General features: G+C 34.2%; 1 protein-coding gene across 1 annotated transcript in view; it reads left to right on the forward strand.

Annotated features, from left to right (window-relative positions):
- Window positions 1-22,911, forward strand: part of NIPBL (Nipped-B homolog (Drosophila)) — a 251,156-nt gene that overhangs the window by 174,258 nt on the left and 53,987 nt on the right. The window contains exons 16-27 of the mRNA XM_006889575.1: window positions 1,441-1,527; window positions 5,412-5,643; window positions 6,414-6,565; window positions 7,550-7,630; window positions 8,535-8,635; window positions 10,464-10,602; window positions 13,665-13,747; window positions 15,057-15,189; window positions 16,523-16,666; window positions 19,599-19,688; window positions 21,344-21,558; window positions 21,685-21,787. Coding sequence (XP_006889637.1) covers window positions 1,441-1,527; window positions 5,412-5,643; window positions 6,414-6,565; window positions 7,550-7,630; window positions 8,535-8,635; window positions 10,464-10,602; window positions 13,665-13,747; window positions 15,057-15,189; window positions 16,523-16,666; window positions 19,599-19,688; window positions 21,344-21,558; window positions 21,685-21,787 — 1,560 coding nt within the window. The remainder of the gene's footprint in view (window positions 1-1,440; window positions 1,528-5,411; window positions 5,644-6,413; window positions 6,566-7,549; window positions 7,631-8,534; window positions 8,636-10,463; window positions 10,603-13,664; window positions 13,748-15,056; window positions 15,190-16,522; window positions 16,667-19,598; window positions 19,689-21,343; window positions 21,559-21,684; window positions 21,788-22,911) is intronic.

Here is a 22,911-nt window from a genome sequence, read left to right on the forward strand (position 1 = left end):
GTTTGTCAGAGGAAATTACAGAATTTGTGGTTAATCTTCTGAGAATCTTAAGTGAATTCCTTCTCTTTTTAGGTTTTCTCACACTTTAGGTTTTTGGGGGTTTTTTGTTTTGTTGACTATTTGGTTTTTGTTTTGTTGTTGTGGTATGTTTCTTTACCTTTTTCTCAAACATTTAGATTATTTAAATGCAGAGATACTCTTTATTTTCTTTCTGCTGTTGTTATTTAGCGGTAGAAAAGAGTAAACATTGAATTTCAGCACATATAAAGTCTTCAGCATATGTAAATTATTACATCGATGTAAAATGTTATAGCTTTTTATTTAATGCATAACCTCATTGCTCTGGTCATTATGAAAGCTTTTGTATGTTGTCTTTTTTGCGAGCTTCCTTCTCCTTAAAAGTAGTCCTTTGCTCTAGTAAGATAGTAGCATTTTTTGTCATTGACGATAAATTAAAACACTAGCATTAGTATCCAGGGGAAGACTTCTTAAAATCTTTATTGGCTATTTTCTACCTTTAAATAACTATATGATTGTTAAACAAAAATAACTTTATGACAGATATCCTTTCCCCTCCTTACAATGAGGATACCTATCATGTAGAATTATTTACTGAGTCTTGACTGCCTTGGTCTGTAAAGAGGAGATAATGATTTGTTCTTCAGGAGTATACTACTTGAATGGATAGTAAACAGTTACCTGTGAAATTTATTCTAAACAATCCATTTTGTTCTCTTCTACTTCACAATCTTAAGGTAGAGGCTGGAAGATACTTTCACAAAGTTAAAATTAAATCATTTACTTTTCATATATTACATATATACCTTATAGTAGTAAATGTACAGTAAACTTGATTATTAAAGCCACATGGTGGTCTGTAAAGAACTAATGTGTTACTCATATTCATAATCCTATATGTATTTAGGAAAATAATGATTTCTTTTATACATTGTGATAATAGCATCAGTTTTCTGGAACACTAATGCCAGTCTTAAAGATGTCATAAGTTCTTTAATAACATGAAGTGAATATTCATGAAGCCAATTTATTGAGTATTTTCAAAGGAGAGAAGTTTGTCAAAAGTCTTAGTAGTAGTTTCAGACTATTGTGAAAGGAGTCTAAATCGTAATTTGAGACAGTTGATGTCTGTATTCAAGCATGAATAATCAAGCAGGACATGAGTAACTTTTATTGACCTTTCTGTCTGAGTGGCCAAGCTACATGCTAGGAGTCCAGAAGGGGAAGTAACCAGTCAAGAATTTATGAATAACGGGATTTTCCTGACAGATCCTTCAAATGGACTAGTATTTTTAATGACAGTGTCCTTCATAAGAAATGAGAAGTAGAAGACATAAATAAAGAACAGTATTTTAAATAATTACATTCCTTTTCCGTTAACATAGTACTGGTGATTAATAAAATAATTTGTTGCCATTTTAGCTTTCCACTGACAAAACTGTGAAAGTCCTAAATATCTTGGAGAAGAATATTCAAGATGGATCAAAGCTTTCCACTTTATTAAATCATGTAAGTTTAGGATCAGTATTGTCCATTTTACCATTTTTACTACTCAGATACAATTCTTTCATTAAATTTTTTTTTCTATTAAAAACTTTATTTGGAAATTCTACATTTCATTAACTTGACCTTTTCATCACCAATTTCTAGTGACATTTATTTCATTCAAGTAGCAATTCATTTTCTGACATTCTCTTGAAAACTTAGTGTTTAAAAGCCTTATACTGATTTCCTTATTTATCCTAAAACATTAATCCTTCTATGCCATTTTTATCACTTATTCAAAAGGGTTTTTTAAAACTGCATTAAGTGTTTGTAGGGAGCTCTGGTGACCTAATGAGTAAGAAGATGCACTGCCAACCCAAAGGTGGACAGTTCACATCTACTGGCTGCCCCCAGAAAGAGATGTGCGTGCAGTCCTTCTGTGCAGTTTACAGCTTCTGAAACCCAACCCACCCCACACACACACCCCGTACTGTCAGCTATGAGTAGGTCCTAACTTAATGGCACCTAGAGAGAGAGCTTAAAAACCTATCAGATGGGGAAACAACGACCTCTTCACTGAATCAACTCGGGTGGATCAGAATCCTATGGGTAAAAGCCAAAAAACCATAAGGACCATAAGAGAGAAAATGAATCCGAATTTAGAAGTGGTAGCCTTTGGTATAAACAGGCTGGGAAATACAGGAAAGAAAAAATTGACGAATGGGACCAGAAAAAAATGAAGTCCTTGTGTACATCAAAAACTTTTTTCCAATAGAGGGAAAAGAAAACCTACATTCTAGGAGTAAACATTTGGCAACGATATTTTAGCACAAGGGTCTCATAATGAAAGTTTGCCAGAATACTGGAGGGCCTCTTCAAGGAAGAAAATGATAACTCAGTCACAAAATGAGCAAAGACATGAAAAAGATTCCTCACAAAGAAGAAATTTGGATGGTCAGCAGACACATGTTCAGAATGTTCCAAATCATTGGTAATCAGAAATGTCCAAATCAAAACAATAACGAGAGACTATCTCCGCCTAGTAGCAGTAACAAAGTTTAACAGGACAGCAGGCAATAAATATTGGAGAGAATGTGGAGAGATTGGAGTCCTCATTCACTGCTGATAGGATTGTAAAAATGATACATTCTGGAAGCATTTTGGCATTTCTTCAAAAAGCTGATTGTAGAAATCCCCCATAACCCAGCTATGCCACTACTAAGAAAATATTCCCAAGAAAATCAGAATTGAGACACTAATGGAGATACGTACACCTATGTTCATAGCAGCATTATTCACATATAGTAAGACAATGGAAACAGCCCAAATGCCCATCAGCATACAAATGGGTTGAGAAATTGTGGTACACGCACACAGTGGAATAATGTGAAGCACTAAGGAACAACAATTTCATAAAATACATGGGAGAGTCTAGAGAATATTATGCTGAGTGAAATAACTCAGTTGCGTAAGGACAAACACTGCATAAAGACCATTAGTGTAAACATATAATGATAACTAAGCAAGAGGAAAAGGTAGTAGAAAAAGGAGAAGACAGGAAATCTCTAGAATAGAAGAGGTTGGTGGACAGATAAAGGGGTGAAGGAATAGGAACAGTGCAGTAGAGACTTGAAGTAATTCAGTGGGTGGAATCATAGGCATACATCAATAGAAATTATATCAAATGCCATGTATGTGATTGAAACAATGTAAATAAAAGGTATAAAACACAGTGTATATACAAGAATGAATTACAATGTATATGAATGATTGTATGTAAACCAATACAAATATTGAGACGTTTCAAAAAAGACATCTTAGAAGACTGGAAGAAGTTAGACTATTTTAACTTTTCAGTAAATGTTAAACACAACTGTTACAACATTTTACTATTTGATCAAAATAATAGCCATATGACTACAATGTTTTTTTTTAAATTTAAGTTCTGGGACCTGCAATGATGTCATTGTAGCATTCTCTATAAATATTGTGAATTTGTGTTGCTCTATTAGCACTATAATTTTTTTTTACTTATTATTGAAGGCAAGATTAGTGCTTAAAAGTATTCAGTGTGAGATAAAAATTTGAAGAAATGTTTAATTAAGAATTCTCTTTTTAAAAACCTGATTGCAGAAGTAATATGTTTATTTTAGAACATTTCCGAAAAGCAAAAAGCACACACAGAGAGAAAATATTCTCTCTCTTACACACACACACACACACATACACACTAACACAGGTAAGAAGCCTTGGTAGTAGTATTGTTAATTGCTCAGCTACTGACTAGAAGGTTCAAATCTACCAACTACTCCATGGAAGAAAGAGGTTACCATTTGTTTCCCTAAAGGTTACAGCCTTGGAAACTTTATAAGCAACTCCTGACAAACCTCCATTAGTTTTGCACATCTGTAAATTTTTATGAGCGTAAACCTTCTTTCTTTCTCTCTTTCTGCCATAGAGTGACATTAGACAATAATCTATGTACTGCATTTTATTTGACCTCATTAGAGAAATCATACACAATGTTCCTTTTGCAGAAGTCACAGGATTGCTAAGTTATCCATGCAAAATAAAAGACCTTGAAGAATAATCACTTGGTGGAGGTGATTGTTAAGTACCATCAAGCCTTCTCTGACTCATAGCAGTATTGTGTACAACAGGACAAAACACTTCCTGGTTATTCTGTTTTGTTTGGTCTTCATTGTCTCATTTTTGGGAGTAGATCACCAGACCTTTTTTTCCTAGTCTGTCTTAGTATGGAGATTACTGAAACCTCTCCACTGTGGTGACTTTATTGGTATTTAACTTTTGGAAGCATAGCTTCCAGCATCATAGCAACAAGCCTCACCAGAATATAACACACTGATTGGTGATAGTCCCAGGTAGTAACTTTACAGACTGTCTCTGTTTTCCAATGCCCTGCTTTTTAATGAATTTTCGAGTTATAGGAACAAAAAAAATGTCTTGAGAAACCTCAGGTACCAGTCTACTCCATATTTAGTTTGCAAGTTTTACTTAAAATACTTTGAGGGGGGAAAATGCTATAAACATCAGACATCTAGAGTCTGGCAATGAAATTATTTCCATTCCTGAAAACTTTGCATTTGATATGATTCATGAGCCTCCTTAATTGATTCTTATAAATGTCACTTTTAATATCAAATACATGCTACTTTATCTTAACCATTAAAGCATGTAAACACTGGACTAACTAGAAACTAAAATTAGGAAAAAGACAATCAGATTTTAGGCATTGCTAATTAGAAAACTGTTCTCTGCTTTACACGTATTTTATTTTACACGTGCTTTTATTTGCCAACTCAGACTTTACCAGTGTCTGAGTTTCTTTAATACAAATTGACACTTGCTTAAGATACAGTAGAGTTTTCATTTCAGAATGTAATGTCAAGTTGTTGATTTGTAAATTTAAATGTACTAATTTGTCAGTTGTTGAATTACCTTCTTAGAAAACAAATAATGATTTTGATAATCTGTATAATCACCACTTTTTAGTCACAGCTTGAAATAAATAGTTTTGAAAAGTAGGTAAGCTGATTTAGGAATGATAAAGTTGGTTATAAACAATTACAACCTTAAACTAAATTCTAGATTTCTATAAATACATAGATGATAAAAATAACTATGATTTTGTCAGTGGCGTGTCACCCAGTGGTGAAAATGGTAATTTCTGTCTTTGAAAATATGAAGCAAAAATTTGCTTACCATAATACTAGTATCTGTACAATTTTTTAAAGAATATATGCATCAAGACTGTTAAAATTTAGCTAGTAAAAGTCAAAGATAATTTCTCTTTTAAAGTTTTCAATATTTCCAGTTCATTTATTTTTTTATTGTTTTTGTAAATATTTCTAGTTTATTTATTACTAAAACAATATACTGTTTTACAGAATAATGATACAGAAGAAGAAGAAAGATTATGGAGAGATCTTATTATGGAGAGAGTCACAAGATCGGCAGATGCTTGTCTTACAACTATCAACATCATGACATCTCCTAACATGCCAAAAGCTGTATATATTGAGGATGTAATAGAAAGAGTTATACAGTACACTAAATTTCATTTGCAGAATACACTTTATCCTCAGTATGACCCCGTTTACAGATTAGATCCTCATGGAGGTTTGTTTGCCCCTTTATACTTACACTAGTATCAAAATTATCAATTATATAATTTGTTCATGTTAGATGAGTCACAATACAATGACATACAATGGCATCAGAATCCTTACATTACATTAATTGTAGTAAATGAGAGCTTTGCCATTAATTAGAATATAGAACGTAATAAGTAATTCCTGTTGTTTAGGGGAAATACTTACTTTTGGTTCAATTTGCTAAATCCCCCAATTCCTTCCAAAATGCGTGTTACTGGGTGCATTTTTGTCACTTCCTACAGGCCGAGTCACTTCCTGCTCATAGCAGCCTGTGTACAATAGAATGAAGCACTGCTTAATCTAGCCAAAAATACTAGTTAACATGCAAAATGGATTGTGTCAAGATATATACTATACCTCCTCTTACTCTTGACAAGCAATGAGTAATGAAATAGGTACTTTGAAAAGAAGATAACCATTACATAAATAATCTACATTTGATTGTCTCTTGTTTAATAACTACAAGTTAAACTTTATTCTCCTTAATGGAAAACCGTAAAGACAGAATAGTATGTTAGATTCATAAATATGTAGGCACTGAATTATATCATAAATTATCTGTTCTAAGAATGTTTGGTTCTGAATAAATATCTTAATTACATTTTCTCTTTTAATGAATAATAAACTTTATCAAGTTGTATTTATATGCATCCTAAGGAAAAATATTCTCTTAATACAGAAAATGGATTTATTCCTATTGATTCAGAGTTCCTTGTTTTGATTTATTTCTTTTAGGAGGCTTACTAAGTTCAAAGGCAAAACGGGCCAAATGTTCTACTCATAAGCAGAGAGTAATAGTAATGCTTTATAACAAAGTTTGTGATATTGTCAGCAGCTTATCAGAATTACTAGAGATACAACTTCTTACGGACACAACAATTCTGCAGGTAAACTTTTTTAAGCATTTCTGTATCTTTTTAGACCACATTAAGAGTATAAGGCCTGATTATACTAAGACTCTTAAATAACTTGCTCAGTTCAGAGTATGGACTCTTACATAACTTGCTCAATTCAGAGTATGGTCTATCTAAATTAAACAACAAATAAAGTTTAAATAGAGGCATTTTGATTAGAAAGCGGGAGCTATAATGTAAATTCTAAACTCCTTCAAAAGTGAATTACCTTTACAATACGTAGGAATCTTTTTATCCAGGGTAGCAATTATATTCCTATGTAAGTATATATAAGGGACGCAGATCCTCCTAACCCAACCATGGCATTTTCATTTGTTTCATATGCATTTGTAAAAGCTACTGTGAATAAGGAAAACTTAGAACAATTGATGCATTTAAAATACAGTGTTTTTGAAAAATATTGAGTATACCATTCACAGTAGACAGTTCTGTCTTGAAAGAAAGATAGCCACAGTACTCCTTAGTCGCGAGAACAGTGAGACTTTGCCACATATACTTTGAACTTCTTGTTGGGTGGGGCCAGATATCATACTTGGAAAATAGAGGGTCCACAAAGGACACTATGACCTTCCACAAGATGCACAAGCTCAGTGACTGCAGCAGTGGAGGTGGGAAATTGTGAGGATGGTACCGGATCAGAGCAGGTTTAGCTGTGTTGTACATAGGGTCGCTGTGGTTTGGAATCAACTTGATAGCACCTAACGGCATATTCCTGTGACATTCATTAGTCTGAATGGTGGAAATCAGAGAAGTAACAGCCATGAAAGTAAGGTACTTGATTTGTCATTAAAGTACCAGATGGTGAAGAACAGAGAATGGGGGTAGATGCTGATTACGTGAAGGAAAAGAAAAGGCCTCTGTGTTTCCCAACAAGTGCATAAATTTAACAAAGACTTTTTTCTTAAATCAATGTAAGATGTTTATTAACTATTCTTTTTTTTTTCTTTCTACTTACAGGTATCATCAATGGGAATAACACCATTTTTTGTAGAGAATGTCAGTGAATTACAGTTGTGTGCCATTAAACTAGTGACTGCAGTAAGTACATTTTTCTCAGTTCTTATTTTCAGGTTACCATCAAAGTAAAATACTTTTCAGATGCCGTTAAGTCAATTTTGGCACATGACAACCAATGTGTGATGAGTAGAATTTCTCCATAGGATTTTCTTTTTTGTTTTTCTTTTCTTTTTCTTGTGATTTGAGTGAAAGTTTACAAAGACTCCTTTTGTATTTTCAAGACTGTAACTTATGAAAAGCAGGTCACCAGACCAGTCTTCAAGGTACCTGTGGGTTGGGTTGGTTTAAACTGCTAGCCCTTCAGCTGAGTTACTTATATCCCAGGAACAAAAATGACTAGTAAAAAATTATATACTCAAATTAGCTACACTTACAAAGTATCTTAGATTTGGAATCTTGGAGATTCTTTTTTCTGTTGCATTAATTTTGGGGGATTTCTGATTTTACCAAGTTTCAGACAACTCTGTTGGGTTTTTTTTTTAATCCCATGAACAATTCTTCAGGATTTAAAATAAAATTACAATGGTTCAGATCCTGTTGCTTTTCCATACCTAAGAACTATCACATGCATGAAAGTACTCTTTGAAATCGTTGTTGTATGCCTTAGAGTCGGATCCGACCCCACATGACCCTCCAGTGGGTTTTCAGAGACAGTTAATCTCACAGGAGGAGATTGTCCATCCTTCTCCTGTGGAGAGGCTGATGGCCTTGAAATGAGTAACTGTGATTGTAGTGCAGCTTCTTGCTACTATGAATGTTATAATTAGTAGAAGAACTGAACAAACCATTACTACTGAAGGTTTTAATAGCATTTTCCTTCTTAAATGGCAGATAATACTTTTTTTTTCTAACTACATGGAATAGTATTAAGACTTTTGTGTATGTTTTTATCAACTAAATTTGAAATTTTATAATTATTAAACAGGTATTCTCAAGATATGAAAAACATAGGCAGTTAATTTTGGAAGAAATTTTTACTTCACTTGCAAGATTACCAACTAGCAAAAGGAGTTTAAGAAACTTCAGGTAAATATCCCAGAGATCCAAGTATAATGAAGAATTCCATTCTTTTCTAACAGTTGTGGACCTGTTCTTTTTCTCTGATTCATTTTTTCGTGAATAATTGAAATAGAAGCAGTTTGGAACAGCATGAAAAATAGCTCAAGTGTATGAAATAATATGGTATATTTAAGAGATTTAGAACTTCAATGATTCTAAAGTGTGAAGCTCTGTGACAGTTTTTTTTAATCCCTGTACTAGCAACATTTTGGGCCTGCACATTGTGAGATGTTTCTCAATATCCTTGACCTGGTACCTTGTACGTGCCAATGGAAACCTTTCCACCTCCAAGTTGCTACAGCCAAAGTTGTCTATAGACCCTGACACATGTTCCATGGGGAAAGTATCATCTCCCCTTTTGAACTGTGGGTCTACAGGAAGAATAAGAGGCAATTCAAACATAGGAACTTGGACGTGATCTCTTAGGTAGTAGAAGCCTATCAAATACTCTTGTGTAAAAGAAAAGAAACATTGCTGTAACACATAAAAAAAGAGACATAAATTGAATTTAAATAAATTATTAATTACAGCATGCATAAGGCATATTATTAGCTGTTTTGGTCAACATTATCACATAATAATTCTAAATAATAATAATAATCCTAAATGATAATGTGATTATGTGACCTGCTGTTATATAAGATTATTTTTAATTATTTGAAAGCTGCCTTTTCTAAAATTTAATCATGTTTTGAACTAACTAAATATCTGTTGTCTGTTAAACCTGAAGAAATACTCTTTTTGCTCTTGTTGTGTACCATCGGGTCAGAACCAACCCATAACTGACCTTCCAGAGGATTTTCAGAGGCAGTTAAATTGCACAGGAGCAGATTGCACATTCTTCTCCTGGGGAGCAGCTCGTGGATTAATTATCCTAAAGCTCATGCCTTAATTATCAGCATATAAAAGAATTGTTGATGTCTAAAATATATAACCAAATGCTTTGTTGTTCTTAATCTGTGCTGGTGCCCATGTACTATGGCACTGGTGATGGACTACTGACTGTACAACAGATTTTCATGTTTTAAAAGTGAATATTAGGGGACCTTCCCACCATATCTCCTTTGAAGGAAGGAGTCTCTCCCTTTAAGGATAAACATTTCTAATAAGTTTATCATTACTATTTTACCCACCCCAAAAAATATAAATAAATAAAGGTAACTATTCAGGATGCCTCAGCAATCTCTAAACACTTGTGTTGTTAAGTGCCATCGAGTCGCAGGCGACTCATAGCAACCCTAAGAAGGAGAGTCCCCGGCACTTGTGTGTCTCTAATCCTCTCTCCAGGTCCATAGGGATCTGGAGGCAAGCTATTATGGAAGTGGATGCCGCTTCTGCTTCCAAGCTTGTTTTAATCGGGGACTTTCACCCAATGCTGTCCACCATGGGTACCCAACCATTAACGCATTTGACACATCAGTGTCACAGTTACATTTTAAAACCTTTATTTACATTTTGAAAATAATTTTGAGAGATTACTTTGGTTTTTTTAATTTGGAGTTGTTTTGGGGTTTGTTTTTTGTTTGTTGGTAATGTGTATATAAAATGTAGAGATGTATTAAACACTGCATTTTCCTTTGACTATTTTAACTATCAGAGTATGTAAAAGTACTTACCAAGGTCTTCTAATTAATTTAAAATAATTGCATAGAAGACACCATCACTAATAATAGTACCTAGAATTATTGGTAAAGAAAATGTCTAAAATTTCCAGATGATACATCACATGTAAAATGAAACTATCTTTATACTCTCTGGGTTTGTGTTTTTGCTTTTTTCCCCCCCTCCATTACAGGTTAAATAGTAGTGATATGGATGGAGAACCTATGTATATTCAGATGGTTACAGCATTGGTTTTACAACTTATTCAGTGTGTAGTACACTTGCCATCATCAGAGAAGGACTCTAATTCAGAAGAGGATTCAAACAAAAAGGTAAGGGATCTTATAAAAGATTTATATCTTTCTACTATAATGGAAAGAAGCACTTGTTTTATGTGTAAGTCTTACAAATAACTGAAGTTCTTAATTAGGAGTTCGTGTCTGAACTTTAGAGTCCTTGGAAGAGCACACTAGATTAAATTTTAGCAGACACACTACTTGAATGTTTCTGAGTTTATTTTCACAACTGCCATATGAAATGATAATATCTGACATGTTTCCCATGTTAGTTTGTAAGTCTCAAATGCAATACGTAATATGAGAGTGAATACTTCATACTCATTCATGAGCAATATATATACTTACTATGTAGAAAGTGAGATATGCCTTAATATGATTTGCTTTTGGTTTTGTAGCTTTACCTATCCAAGTGTTGTAGTTCTTCAATAGAAGGTCAAGAGAAATGAGAATAATTTTATTTTTCTATTTAGTTGGTTCTGTAATAGATATAAATATGCATGTATGTGTGTATAAAACCCTTTCTATTACTAAATATTAAGGTAAGTAAATAGTACCATAATAGGTTGAGATCTCCTTTTTTTTTTACTTTGTCAGTCTTGTGGTTTTGTTTTTAATCTTCCATCTCCTTCTTAATAGTAATAACTCTAATGAGTATATTTACTTCTATATCTGCATGAATTTGATGTAGAATTCTTTCATTTACATAACTGATTTCATGGTGATATGGTTAGAGCTAAAATTTTCACCAATACTGTTTTGAATATTCATCATCACACTGCATTCTTACGTACTTCAGTTAAGCATATAACTTCCTCAACTAAAAGCAAGACTTTATCTAAGTGTATCTTTAGAGGTAGAATTATTACATCATGAACTGTGTTCATGCATTTTATTGCTTTGCCTTTTGGATTTCCACAACTATGACTATCCTCCTTAATAAACTACTAAAGAAATTCTAGAATTTGGACTTCAAGGAATTTAGAATATTTTATAAAATTTTAATTTGGAATCTTTCCCTCATGCATTTTCTTTTTAATATTTTTACTAAATTTCTTCTTGTTCTGAGTTGAATCATGTTCAAGTATTGCTATTACACTTATTAACCACATCTGTCTCCTTTGTTGTTGTTAGCTACCTGCCATTGTACTGCTGTTTTCATGTCTGCCCTTAACTCATGGCTACCCCATTTGTTAGAGAGTAGAACAGCACAGTAGTGTTTGTTTGCCATCATTTTAATGGAAACAAAACTCCATATAGAGTGGCCGGTTGGGTTCAGAACACCTACTTTTAGGTTAACAGGTGATCACAAATCACGTACACCTCAGACTCTTCTATCAGTCACAGTTACACATTTAGTCAGTTGGTGTCTCATCAGTTCCTGAGGCCTTATTTTTTGCCTGATGCCTTTGATGCAGCTTAAATATCTTCTTTGACCACCATTAGTTCTTGAGCATACATTACTTACTAAAATGGTTCTCTGCCAATTATTTAGATACAGTGACTCAGTATATTCCCTCCATCTTCTTTTGATGAATCCTGGAACATTCAGGATTTTGCCTGTGACATTTTTCAGTATTGCAAATTGAGGCTTGATTTTATTTTTCAGTTTTTTCAGCTTGAGAAATGACAAATTCTTCAAATGAGTTCTTCCCTTTTTGTTTTCCACCTCTTTGCACATCCCTTCATAATACTTCCCTTTGTCTTCCGCTGCCATTTGAAATCTTCTGTTCATCTCTCTTTCTGTAGCAATTCTTCCCTTTGTCTGGACTGCTTGACATTCGAGGGCAATTTTCAGAGTTTCTTCTGACATCTATTTTGTTCTTTTCTTTTCTCTGCTATCTTTATAATAGCCTTTTGCTTTCTTCATGGTTGATATCCTTCATGTCATACCCTAACAGTGGGCTTGAGTGTGACAGAGATGGTCAAGGAGGCATGGGATAGAGCAGAGATCATATCTGTTGTTCATAAGCTGCTGTGAGTAACAGCGATGGCACTTAACAATTTTATGTGTTTTGTATCTAGCTCTCTCTCTCTCTCTCTCTCTCTCACACACACACACACACACTTGCATACATATCTTTTCTGACAAAACTGTCTTTACTTTCACTTATGTTCCTATCCCTTCTCCTTTCCTCTCAACTGCATGCTCTAACACATGTGGCGCTGCGGTCTATTCCCTCTTCTCCACTTTTAGAAAACTACCCATTTCTTTATCTCTGGGTCATATTTTTTTTTTAATGTCTCTACTTTTTTTTTATTATTATTATTTTTACATGTACCGTCAAATCAGATCTGACTGGTACAGGAGGAGATTGCCCCCTCCTTCTCCAGCAGAGCATCTGGTGTATTTGAACTGCATGCCTCTGGGATTGCAGTGCAGCGTCTTGCCACTAGGCCACCAGAGCTCCCTTAGGGTCATATCTTTTTAAATAAAATTTTTTATGACAGTATATTGCTGTAAAAAGGGATCATTGAACTTTTTAATGTGTAAGCTTATCCTTACTTTGGGAAGTTACATGATAGACACTTGAGCTAACTGGTTATTAGGTGCCGTGGAGTCACCTCTCTAGAGCTTGTGCTTACCAGTCCTTTACATAGAATAGTGAAGTATTGCCTAGTACTGCACAATCAACACAATTTCTGTTGTACTTAAGCCTACTACATCAGCCACTGAGTCATTCTGTTTCCATGAGGTTCTTTGCTGTCCTTGTTTTCACTGTTGATATTGAATTTCTCTACTTTCTCTTTCCACGGATATAGTCAGTTTGATTCCTGTGAATTTCATGATCGCCGTTGTGTTTTATTGAAAAAAATGTTTGCCGTGAATAAGTCATTGGCTATACGAACTTATATCAAGTGTTCTCAAGCCTCATTTCTATCACCAAGGCCATAATTTCCAACCCTTAATTCTTCATCCAACCTTTCCATTCAATCATAGTTGTTATTAATGTATCTTCATTGCATATTTGATCAATGTCAAACTACAGAATGTTAGTAAAAATCCTCAAGTAACTCCCAGTTTTCCTAGATTCATACTTGATAACATTCTAGCTAATTAAATTGTTCGTTTTACTGTTCTTTTTTCCTCACTGTAGGTTGATCAGGATGTTGTCATTACCAATTCTTACGAAACAGCCATGCGAACAGCACAGAATTTCCTCTCCATCTTCCTTAAAAAGTAAGTAAAATTAATATAATATGTTCTGCAGTATTAGAGAATAGTTCATTTCTCTTTAATTCATCACCAAAATGAACACGTTCTGCCATTGCCTGAATCCTGAGTCAGTCTCCCTAGCACCTTGGTTATCTGATCTTTAAAATGAGGCAGTTAATTTAGAAAGGAGTACATTAGGGTTGTATTCTCTCTCCATACCTATTTAATCTGTATGCTGAGCAAATAATTCGAGAAGCTGAACTCTAGGAAGAGGAATATGGCATCCGGATCAGAGGAAGATTCATCAATAACCTGCCTTATGCAGATAACACAACCTTGCTTGCTTAGGAGGACTTGGGGCACCCTGCAGTAGGTCAAGGAATACAGCCTTCAATATGGATTGCATCTCAGTGTCAGGAAAACAAAAGTTCTTACCACTGGAATGATAGGCAACATCATGATAGATGGAGGAGAGACTGAAGTTGTCATCTTACTTAGATACACAACCATTACTCTTGGCACCAGCACTCAGGAAATCAGGAGATATATTGTACTGGGAAAGAAAGCTCTCCAAATTACTGCGGAGCAGTGATGTCACTTTGAGTACTAAAATGTGCCTAATTCAGACTATGGTCTTTTTCAATCTCTTCTATGCATCTGAAATCTGGACAGTGAATAAGGATGACAGCAGAAGAATTGATGTTTTTGAACTGTGGTGGTGGAGAACAGTGCTGCATATCCTATGGCCTGCCAAAAGAGCACATAAATGTCCTAGAGAAAATGCAGCCAGGGTGCTCCTTGGAGGCAAGGATGATAAAGCTTCATCTCATGTATTTTCAGCATGTTGCTAAGAGAGGCTATTCTTGGGAGAGGGACATCATGTTTAGGAAGATAGAGGGTTGGTGAAAGAGAGAAGACCCTCCACCCGAAGGTTTGGTACAGTGACTGCTGTAGTGGGCTCAATCAGAAATTGTGAGGATGGCACAGGATAGGACATGATTCACAACTGTTGCTCACACGGTCACTATTCATCATACTCAAATCACCGGCACCTTACAACAACAATTTGAGTAGGTAAACTTGTTGTGCAGAGTAATTTGGTCTTCAAAAATATTTTTGCTAATCTTGTTGAGGTGGAAAAATAATAGCCATGAATTAACTATATAAGTAATTTTAGTATTAGGTCCCTGAAATGAAGGGGGAAATGACAATTGGGAAATTGATTTTAAACTATATTTCATGGAGCTTATTGTTACTAGATATTGAAGAAAGAAAGCTTAGTAATAAAATTTCACATGATTTCACAGCTTTTTTATTATTTATCTTTGAACAGATGTGGTAGTAAGCAAGGTGAAGAAGATTACAGGCCACTGTTTGAAAATTTTGTTCAAGACCTTCTCTCAACAGTCAATAAGCCTGAGTGGCCAGCTGCTGAACTGCTCCTTAGTTTGTTAGGAAGACTCTTGGTAAGACTAGAGCATTTTAGCATTATTAGGTTACTAGAAAATCAAATAATAAGGATGTAATCTGATTCACTGATTGGGAAACCCTTTAAAAATGTGGAAGGAAATACAGACATTGTGTCTCTCTTTATGCATGTGCTTAAGAACCATGTAGAAAACTTAAATGTTGTGATTTTTGGCAATATCATTTCATAACATACACTAAAATAACAGGGCTTAAACTTTTTTTTTTCACATTGGAATTATGTTGGCGTTAAATCTGTTACTGAATTATATTATTTTTGTAATTCATTATAAAGCGTGAAATGTTAAAGTATTCTTTAAGAATGTATTTTAATTGAAAAACAAGGAACTCATGCAATATTATTCGAAATGGGTGACCCTGGAGGACATTATGCTGAGTGAAATATCTCAGTCACAAAGGGACAAATACTGCATGGTGCCACTGTTGTAGAATGGGTCTACATCAGGGTTGGGGTAAGACTGAGAAAAAACTGGATAAATTATGTATACTGTATTGAAACAGATGAGGGAAGAACAGATCAGAGGCGATATATGATTGAGTATTATGGTTAGCACAGGAATCCAGAATTAAGGTTGCATAGAGAAGTGTACTCGGGGTGGGGAGTGGGTGAATTGTATACCAATGAAGGAATTTTTTTTTTCTTTTCAGAGAGGGGAACGAACTGGTGGGGAGGGGTGGGCAGGGAGAAAAGTGTGGCAGTGAATGAATGGAAATCCAAAATCTCTGTAACTGTTTATTAAAATTAATTTTAAAAAATACTTACAAAATTAAAAGAATCTTGATTATAATGAAGTTCGCTTTACCACTTTAAAAAAAAAAGAATTGTATTTTAAGAATATGGCACTTTTTAATCTATCATAAAGCAGTTGAGGAAATGGGGGGGAAATAATTTTTCAACTACACATGCGTTTGTTCGATACCAGTTTTATATTACTTCTGAGAGCTTTCTTTAAACAAGGACATATACAAATACTCTTCTGCAACCAAGATAATTTTGCATATGTACAGAATTCCAGTCTAAGAAATTCTTAGTCATACATCTTTATTTTAAAAAACAACAAACTGTTCAGCCTCATTTGAAAATATAGACTGTGTTCTTAAGGAGGTTTAATTTAGTAAAAATAAAAATTTACCCAAATAAAATGTACAAATCCCAAAACTAAAAAGGGACCATATCCCAGGAAAAGATAACATGTTTAAATTTCCAATAATATACCATAGATTTGGGTTTTGTCTATTAAATTACTACCAAACATACTTTAGATATTAATGCTTTTTGTTAAATGAAAAATGCTGTGTTTTCATGTTTAGGTTCATCAATTCAGTAACAAGTCAACAGAAATGGCTTTAAGAGTGGCCTCTCTTGATTACCTTGGAACAGTTGCAGCACGACTGCGGAAAGATGCTGTCACAAGCAAAATGGATCAAGGATCTATAGAACGAATTTTAAAACAGGTATTGAGAAGAAGAGTAAAATCAAAGGGAAAATATCAATGATGTACTCCTGTTCTTCCCTTCCTTAAGCTGTTTCATTATCCAACATTTCAAATTTACTACCATAATAAAAAAAGTCTGTGCAATTACTTTGCACATTAACAGCATAATATATCACAATAGCAAATGGTGAGGTGTGAGACAGGAATAATGCTGTCTGTGATAGTTATGGTTATGTGTCAGTGTCATTGACTCATGCTTCTCAAGTGGTTTGACAATTGTACAATAATGTCATTCTCTATTTTGTAATCCAATGTGGTCATTCTCCATTTTCACATAATCCCAGTTTTTGTAAAACAGACTTGGTCTTTGGAACTACTTAATGATAATGTGAGAAGTAAGGGAAATTTATTTAGGTATTTTATTATATTGTGTGAATTGTGGATTTCGAATCAGAACAGTAGTCAAGATTGTCGGCAAACAGTAACACCTGCGAAGAGCTGCCTTATCAGACCCAACAAACGTAAAATCAGAAGGGCAGCATTTGCCTCGGAGTTAAGCTCGAACAGCAGGCAGAGTTAGAAGGATTAAAGGAAACAAACATCACAGGGAGGAGGTGGGAAGAGTATGATTACAGAATGGAAATTGTAGTTGAAACAGAATGTGGATTATTGAAAACCAGTTTGCTCTGTAAACATTCATTCAAAAATCTATACTAAAAATGGACTGTTACTCAAAAGTGAAAAAGCTGACATTTAGTGAATTATAAAATCAAAAGACATTTTAAAATAATTTACATAGTCTCTTGGTTTACTTTCTTTTTGTAAGTTACTATTATGAATGCATTATAAAGTTAATAACTTTGCTTCATTTAAGATAAATCTTTCATTTACTGAGGTGTTAATTTATCATGCCCAATTAGATCGTTCTGTATACTTGAATGTAGAGGGCTCACACCACTACCACCTATATCTAATTATCTTAGAATGTTTTATATTGGGGAATATTTTATTGCTTTATTATTATTATTATTATTAATTGTTATTATTATAAAGTTGTAATGTAACAGATTAAGAAAAATATCTTTAACCCCACTATCTAGAACTCTTATTTTTTTATTTTCCTTTATTCTCGTTCATGTTCAGAATTGTCCATGCCCATGTTGACATTATCTGTTTTTAAAATTATAACTTGCTTGTATAGAATTTTTTTTTTTCTTTCTGTAAAATAACTTCTCAGTAATAACATTTTCTGGAGAAGATCATGTATCTTTTCAATTTCTAATAACTTCAAAAACTATGAGAATTAATGAAAAAGCTCTTATGTTTACAGTTTACATTTGTTGCATCATTCTCTTTATATGTGTATATGGGTATGCATGAATTAAATTTTTTTTTTCTCTCTGAACCACTTGAAGTTTTAGGTGTTGTAACTCATTGCCCCTAATTTTTTTTTTAAATTTGTTTGTTGATAAATTTTTATTTTTTTGGACAAGCAATACCAACATTGCCATCACCAGGGAACTTGGTAAGAGTATAGATTCTCAGGAACCCTCCCCAAACTTAATAAAGCACAGATTCTGGGGGTGCGGTGCACCATCAGTGTTTTAACTGGCCGAATGCTGGAATTTGAGAATCACTGCTTGGTGTGTGTCTTTTCTACAAGTGAGTTTACATAGCTATCACAATGAAGAAATTAACATGAATATACCACTTCTATTATACAAGGCATTGATGGTCATTACTAGAATTTTCACTTTTCATGTGAGCCCCAGGTTTAATTCCCAGCCTGTATACATCATGTGCAGCCAGTCCCCACCCACCAGTGGAGACGTGCATGTTGCTGTGATGCTGAATAGTTGTCAGTGGAGCTTACAGACTGAGATGTACAAGAAATACCTGATGATCGACTTCTAAAAATCAGCTAAGGAAACCCCTGTGTGTCATGATGTTTCATTTCATAACTGATGATAAGATGACAGAGAATCCAAGCAGTGCTTAGCCTCATTGAGCTTATGATTACCATGAGTCAGGGCCACTTTTGATGGCATCTCACAGCAGACATCTAATATTATACTCTCTCCTGTTCTCTTTAATGGGATATAATCTATATTGCTATAATTATTTTAACACGTTGCTGCACACTTTTAAATTGACGACCGTGCTTAAAAACACATTTTTTTCCTATGTTTTACCATCAATTGTGGCAACGTGTTAATGCTCAGATTATCTTAGAGTTGATCTGTAAGAGACACATTAGAATGACTTTTGTCCTTTTAATGTGTCCCCGTTCTTTGTGAACATTCTTCCTTTGTAGCACAAGAAGGTATTCCAAGCTCATTCAATCCTGAGGATATTCCAGCCCTTGAATTGCCCATTTCTCCAAGGCTTTTGGTTGCTTTTCATGGAGAGTATTGTTTAAAAACCAGCATTTAGTTGTGTTTGATAACTTTCTGTGCTTCCTAGAAGAGTCTGGGAATCAGTCATTCAGATTGAGTAGGTATACAAGTATAACTGAAGACAGCCATTTTTTTTGGCTCTTGGCACATATTTCTTTTTAGAAAGAATAACACCGATCTGTAGTTTAAGAATGTACTTAGTTCATATTCCTAGAACCTAAATAATTCTAACTTTGTTTTCTATGTAGATATATTCTAAACTACATCTCTGGCATTTCACATGGCAAAACTAGAACTACTAAAATGTCAGCTGTGAATATAGATGTCAGTTCATTTCATTTCTAGCTTTACATTCTTGACAGGACCTAAAGAGCTAGGCCTTTTTAAATCCTAGATTAGGGAGTACCTCACCTGCTTTATATTTCATATTCTCAGTTACAGTGTTGCTTTCACTTCTTTTATCTATACTTTTTCTCAGATTTATGTTTATGAATGGATAATTTGTTGAAGCACACTAGTGAAACTGTTTTTGTTCTTATTTGGTTTATTTTAAAGGTTTCAGGAGGAGAAGATGAAATCCAACAGTTACAAAAAGCATTGCTTGACTACTTGGATGAGAACACTGAGACTGATCCTTCCCTGGTGGTAAGAGTGCTTGCTTTCATTTAATGTAGGTTTCATTTGTTCTAGTCAAAGTGGAACTACTAGGAGATCTGGAAATGGCTTAAGAGAAAACATTAAGTAACTGATTCTTTTTTTTAAGTAGGTAAGAATTCTAAATGATACTCTAAGAAGAAAAAAAAATGTTTATTTGTGTTGGGTGGCTTTCTAGCATAGCCAAAAAAATTAGAATTTTTAAGAATAGAATGTTTAAATTCTATTAGATTGGTTCTAACTCACAGTGACCTACAGCAGATGAAAACACTAACTGATCCTGTGTCATATTCATAATCACAACTATGATTAAGGCCGTTGTTACAGGGACTGAGTCAGTCCATCTTGTTGAGTGTTGTATTCTTTTTCTCTGACTATCCTTTGCCATGCATGTTGTCCTGCCCAAAACATGTGAGCCATAGTCTCAGAGTCTGCCCTTCTAAGGAACATTTTGAGTGTACTTCTTCCAAGACAGATTTGTTTGTAGTTGTAGAAGTCTTTGACATATTTAGCATTCTTTACCAACATTGCATGGTCTCAGAAATTCTCCTTGAGTCGTCTTTGTTCATTATCCAGCTTTCACATGTGTATGAGATGACTGAAAATACCTTCATTTGGGTCAGATGCATCTTGACCTCAAAATGGCATCCTTGCTCTTTATCACTTTAAAGAGGTCCATTGTAACAGATACGCCCAGTGTAGTACATTGATTGGTTTCTTGAGTGCTTCTTCCATGAGTATTGATTGTAGCACCAAATAAAATGAAATTCTTGAAAACATCATTCTTTCCCTATTTATCATGATACTGTTTTGGTCCAGTTGTGAATTTTTTTCTTTTTATGTCTTGACGTAAAAGCAAAACTAAAGACTATAATCTTTGAGCTTCATCACTAAGTGCTTTGATTATTCTTAATTTTCAGCAAACAATAGATATTATGCTAAAACTGTGACTACGGAAATACTTGGAAATCTTGTCATACGTTGTAATTGAGATTAGACTTAAATCATTGGCTCTAACAGTGGACACAGCCGAGATTATTAACAAAATGATCTCTCATCATCTTTCAAAAGAGAAAAGGGGAAGTACATTAGAAATGTATGTTTACTATTAAATAATAATACTTTAAAAATAATTCTATTTTTAAGTATTTTAATGTATTTTATATAATGTGTCCAAAATATTCTCTGTCATTGCCATCAAACTGGAACCAGCTTGAAGCTGACCCTCAAGCAAGTTTTCAGAGGCTGTAAATTACATGAGAAGAGATTGTCCCCCAAAAAAATCCCTGGTAGATTCAAACTACCAAAGAAGTGCTGCCTTTGTATTGGAACTACAGTTCCGGGCAGACTGTGCTAACAGAAGTCCAAAATACTAAGTCTTAAATAAAATCCATCAGTTGCCTTTGATAATAGTATATATATATATATATACTGAGGAACTTACAAATCTTGAAATAAAGTAATAGAGGTTTTTGTTCATTCAGAGTATTCCAAATATTCTGAATTTTAAAATGTTTTTCTCTGGTTTAAGTTGCTTAATGTAAACTTCAATCCTATTCTGAATTGTGAGTACTCTGACTTTACCAGTGAGTTGATAGTTTTGTTAATAATTTCTTCAAACTCAAATCTATGTAATTTCTTTCTAGTTTTCTCGTAAATTCTATATAGCCCAGTGGTTCCGTGACACCACTCTAGAAACAGAAAAGGCAATGAAGTCACAGAAAGATGAAGAGTCATCTGAAGGAACTCATCACTCAAAGGAAGTTGAGACAACTGGTCAAATCATGCAACGAGCTGAAAATCGAAAGAAGTTTCTTAGAAGCATTATTAAAACCACACCTTCTCAGTTCAGCACATTAAAGTACGATCCGGGCAAGGGACAGTTTTGGGGTTTTATTCCCGTGGGTTTTTCCCCCCATTTAATTCTGTTTTATATCTGTTGCTTGTTTACATAATTCAATTAATATTTAATGACTTTTTGTTGCAGGATGAACTCTGATACTGTGGACTATGATGATGCTTGCTTGATTGTTCGCTACTTGGCCTCTATGAGGCCGTTTGCCCAGAGCTTTGATATTTATTTGACACAGGTAAACTGGGCCAGAAATCTTTGTTAAATGATGTTGTTGGTTTGTTGTTGTTTTTTTTTTCTTAATGCTGTATAATTGTTGGAAGTATGTAGTATCTATATGATACTGAAAGGTCATGGAAATAGAATATTTTTTCATGTTCCCACTAATCTATTGCCTTAAAGACTATTCCAACTCAGCCATATAGAATAGAATTGCCCTACACAATTTCAAGGCAATTAGTCTTTTCAGAAGCAGATTGTGACCTCTCTCTCCCACAGAACACCTAGTGTAGATATGACTTTAAAAGTGGCTCAGTCAAAAAAGAAAAAAAAAAGTGGCTCAGGGGAGCTCTGGTGGCCTAATGGCAAGAGACTGCACTGCAATCCCAGAGGTACACTATTCGAATGCACCAGATGCTGTACTAGAGAAGGAAGGGCAGTCTCCTCCTATACTAGTTACATGTGATTTGACGGTACACACAAAGTAATAAAATTTTTAAAAAATGGTGGCTCAGTCACTGCACCACCAAAACACACTTTTCATGTTCCCTATTAATTGAAATGTATTTGTTCTTTTACATATCCTAATCCTCATTTTGCAAATAGATGGATATATAACTATGAATATACACACACAGGATAGATAATGTTATTTTGAACTTGGGGGGAGGGCTGGGCAGGGAGAAAAGTGCAACAATGAATGAATGGAATCCAAAATCTCCGTAAATGTTCATTAAAATTAATTTTAAAAAATATTTTTTTAATCACTTGCAGGTACAAATGATTATTTCAATGTTAACTAATTTTTTTTTTATTCAAGTGGCAAAATGGTTTTGTGTCTTTGCTGATGGTGAATCATAGCAGTAAACACAAGGTTTGATTGAGAATGCCAGACTAAAAGGAGAGACTCCATAGTTTTCTTTTTTTTTAATTATTATTAAATTTTATTCATTTCCGTGAACATTTACAGAGATTTTGGGTTTTCATTCATTCATTGTTGCACTGTTTTCTCTACCCTCCTCCTCAGTTCGTTCTTCTCCCCCCCCCCATGTCTGTTTTAATTGTCCAATTGCCACAGTGCTTGTCAAAGCCAGTTCTGATTAATCTCCTTTGTCAGTGTGTCCTTTGCCATTCCCTATCACT

Source organism: Elephantulus edwardii, unplaced genomic scaffold (assembly GCF_000299155.1).
Source record: "Elephantulus edwardii isolate Elephantulus edwardi_28Jun2011 unplaced genomic scaffold, EleEdw1.0 scaffold00079, whole genome shotgun sequence".
Taxonomy (NCBI): Eukaryota; Metazoa; Chordata; class Mammalia; order Macroscelidea; family Macroscelididae; genus Elephantulus; species Elephantulus edwardii.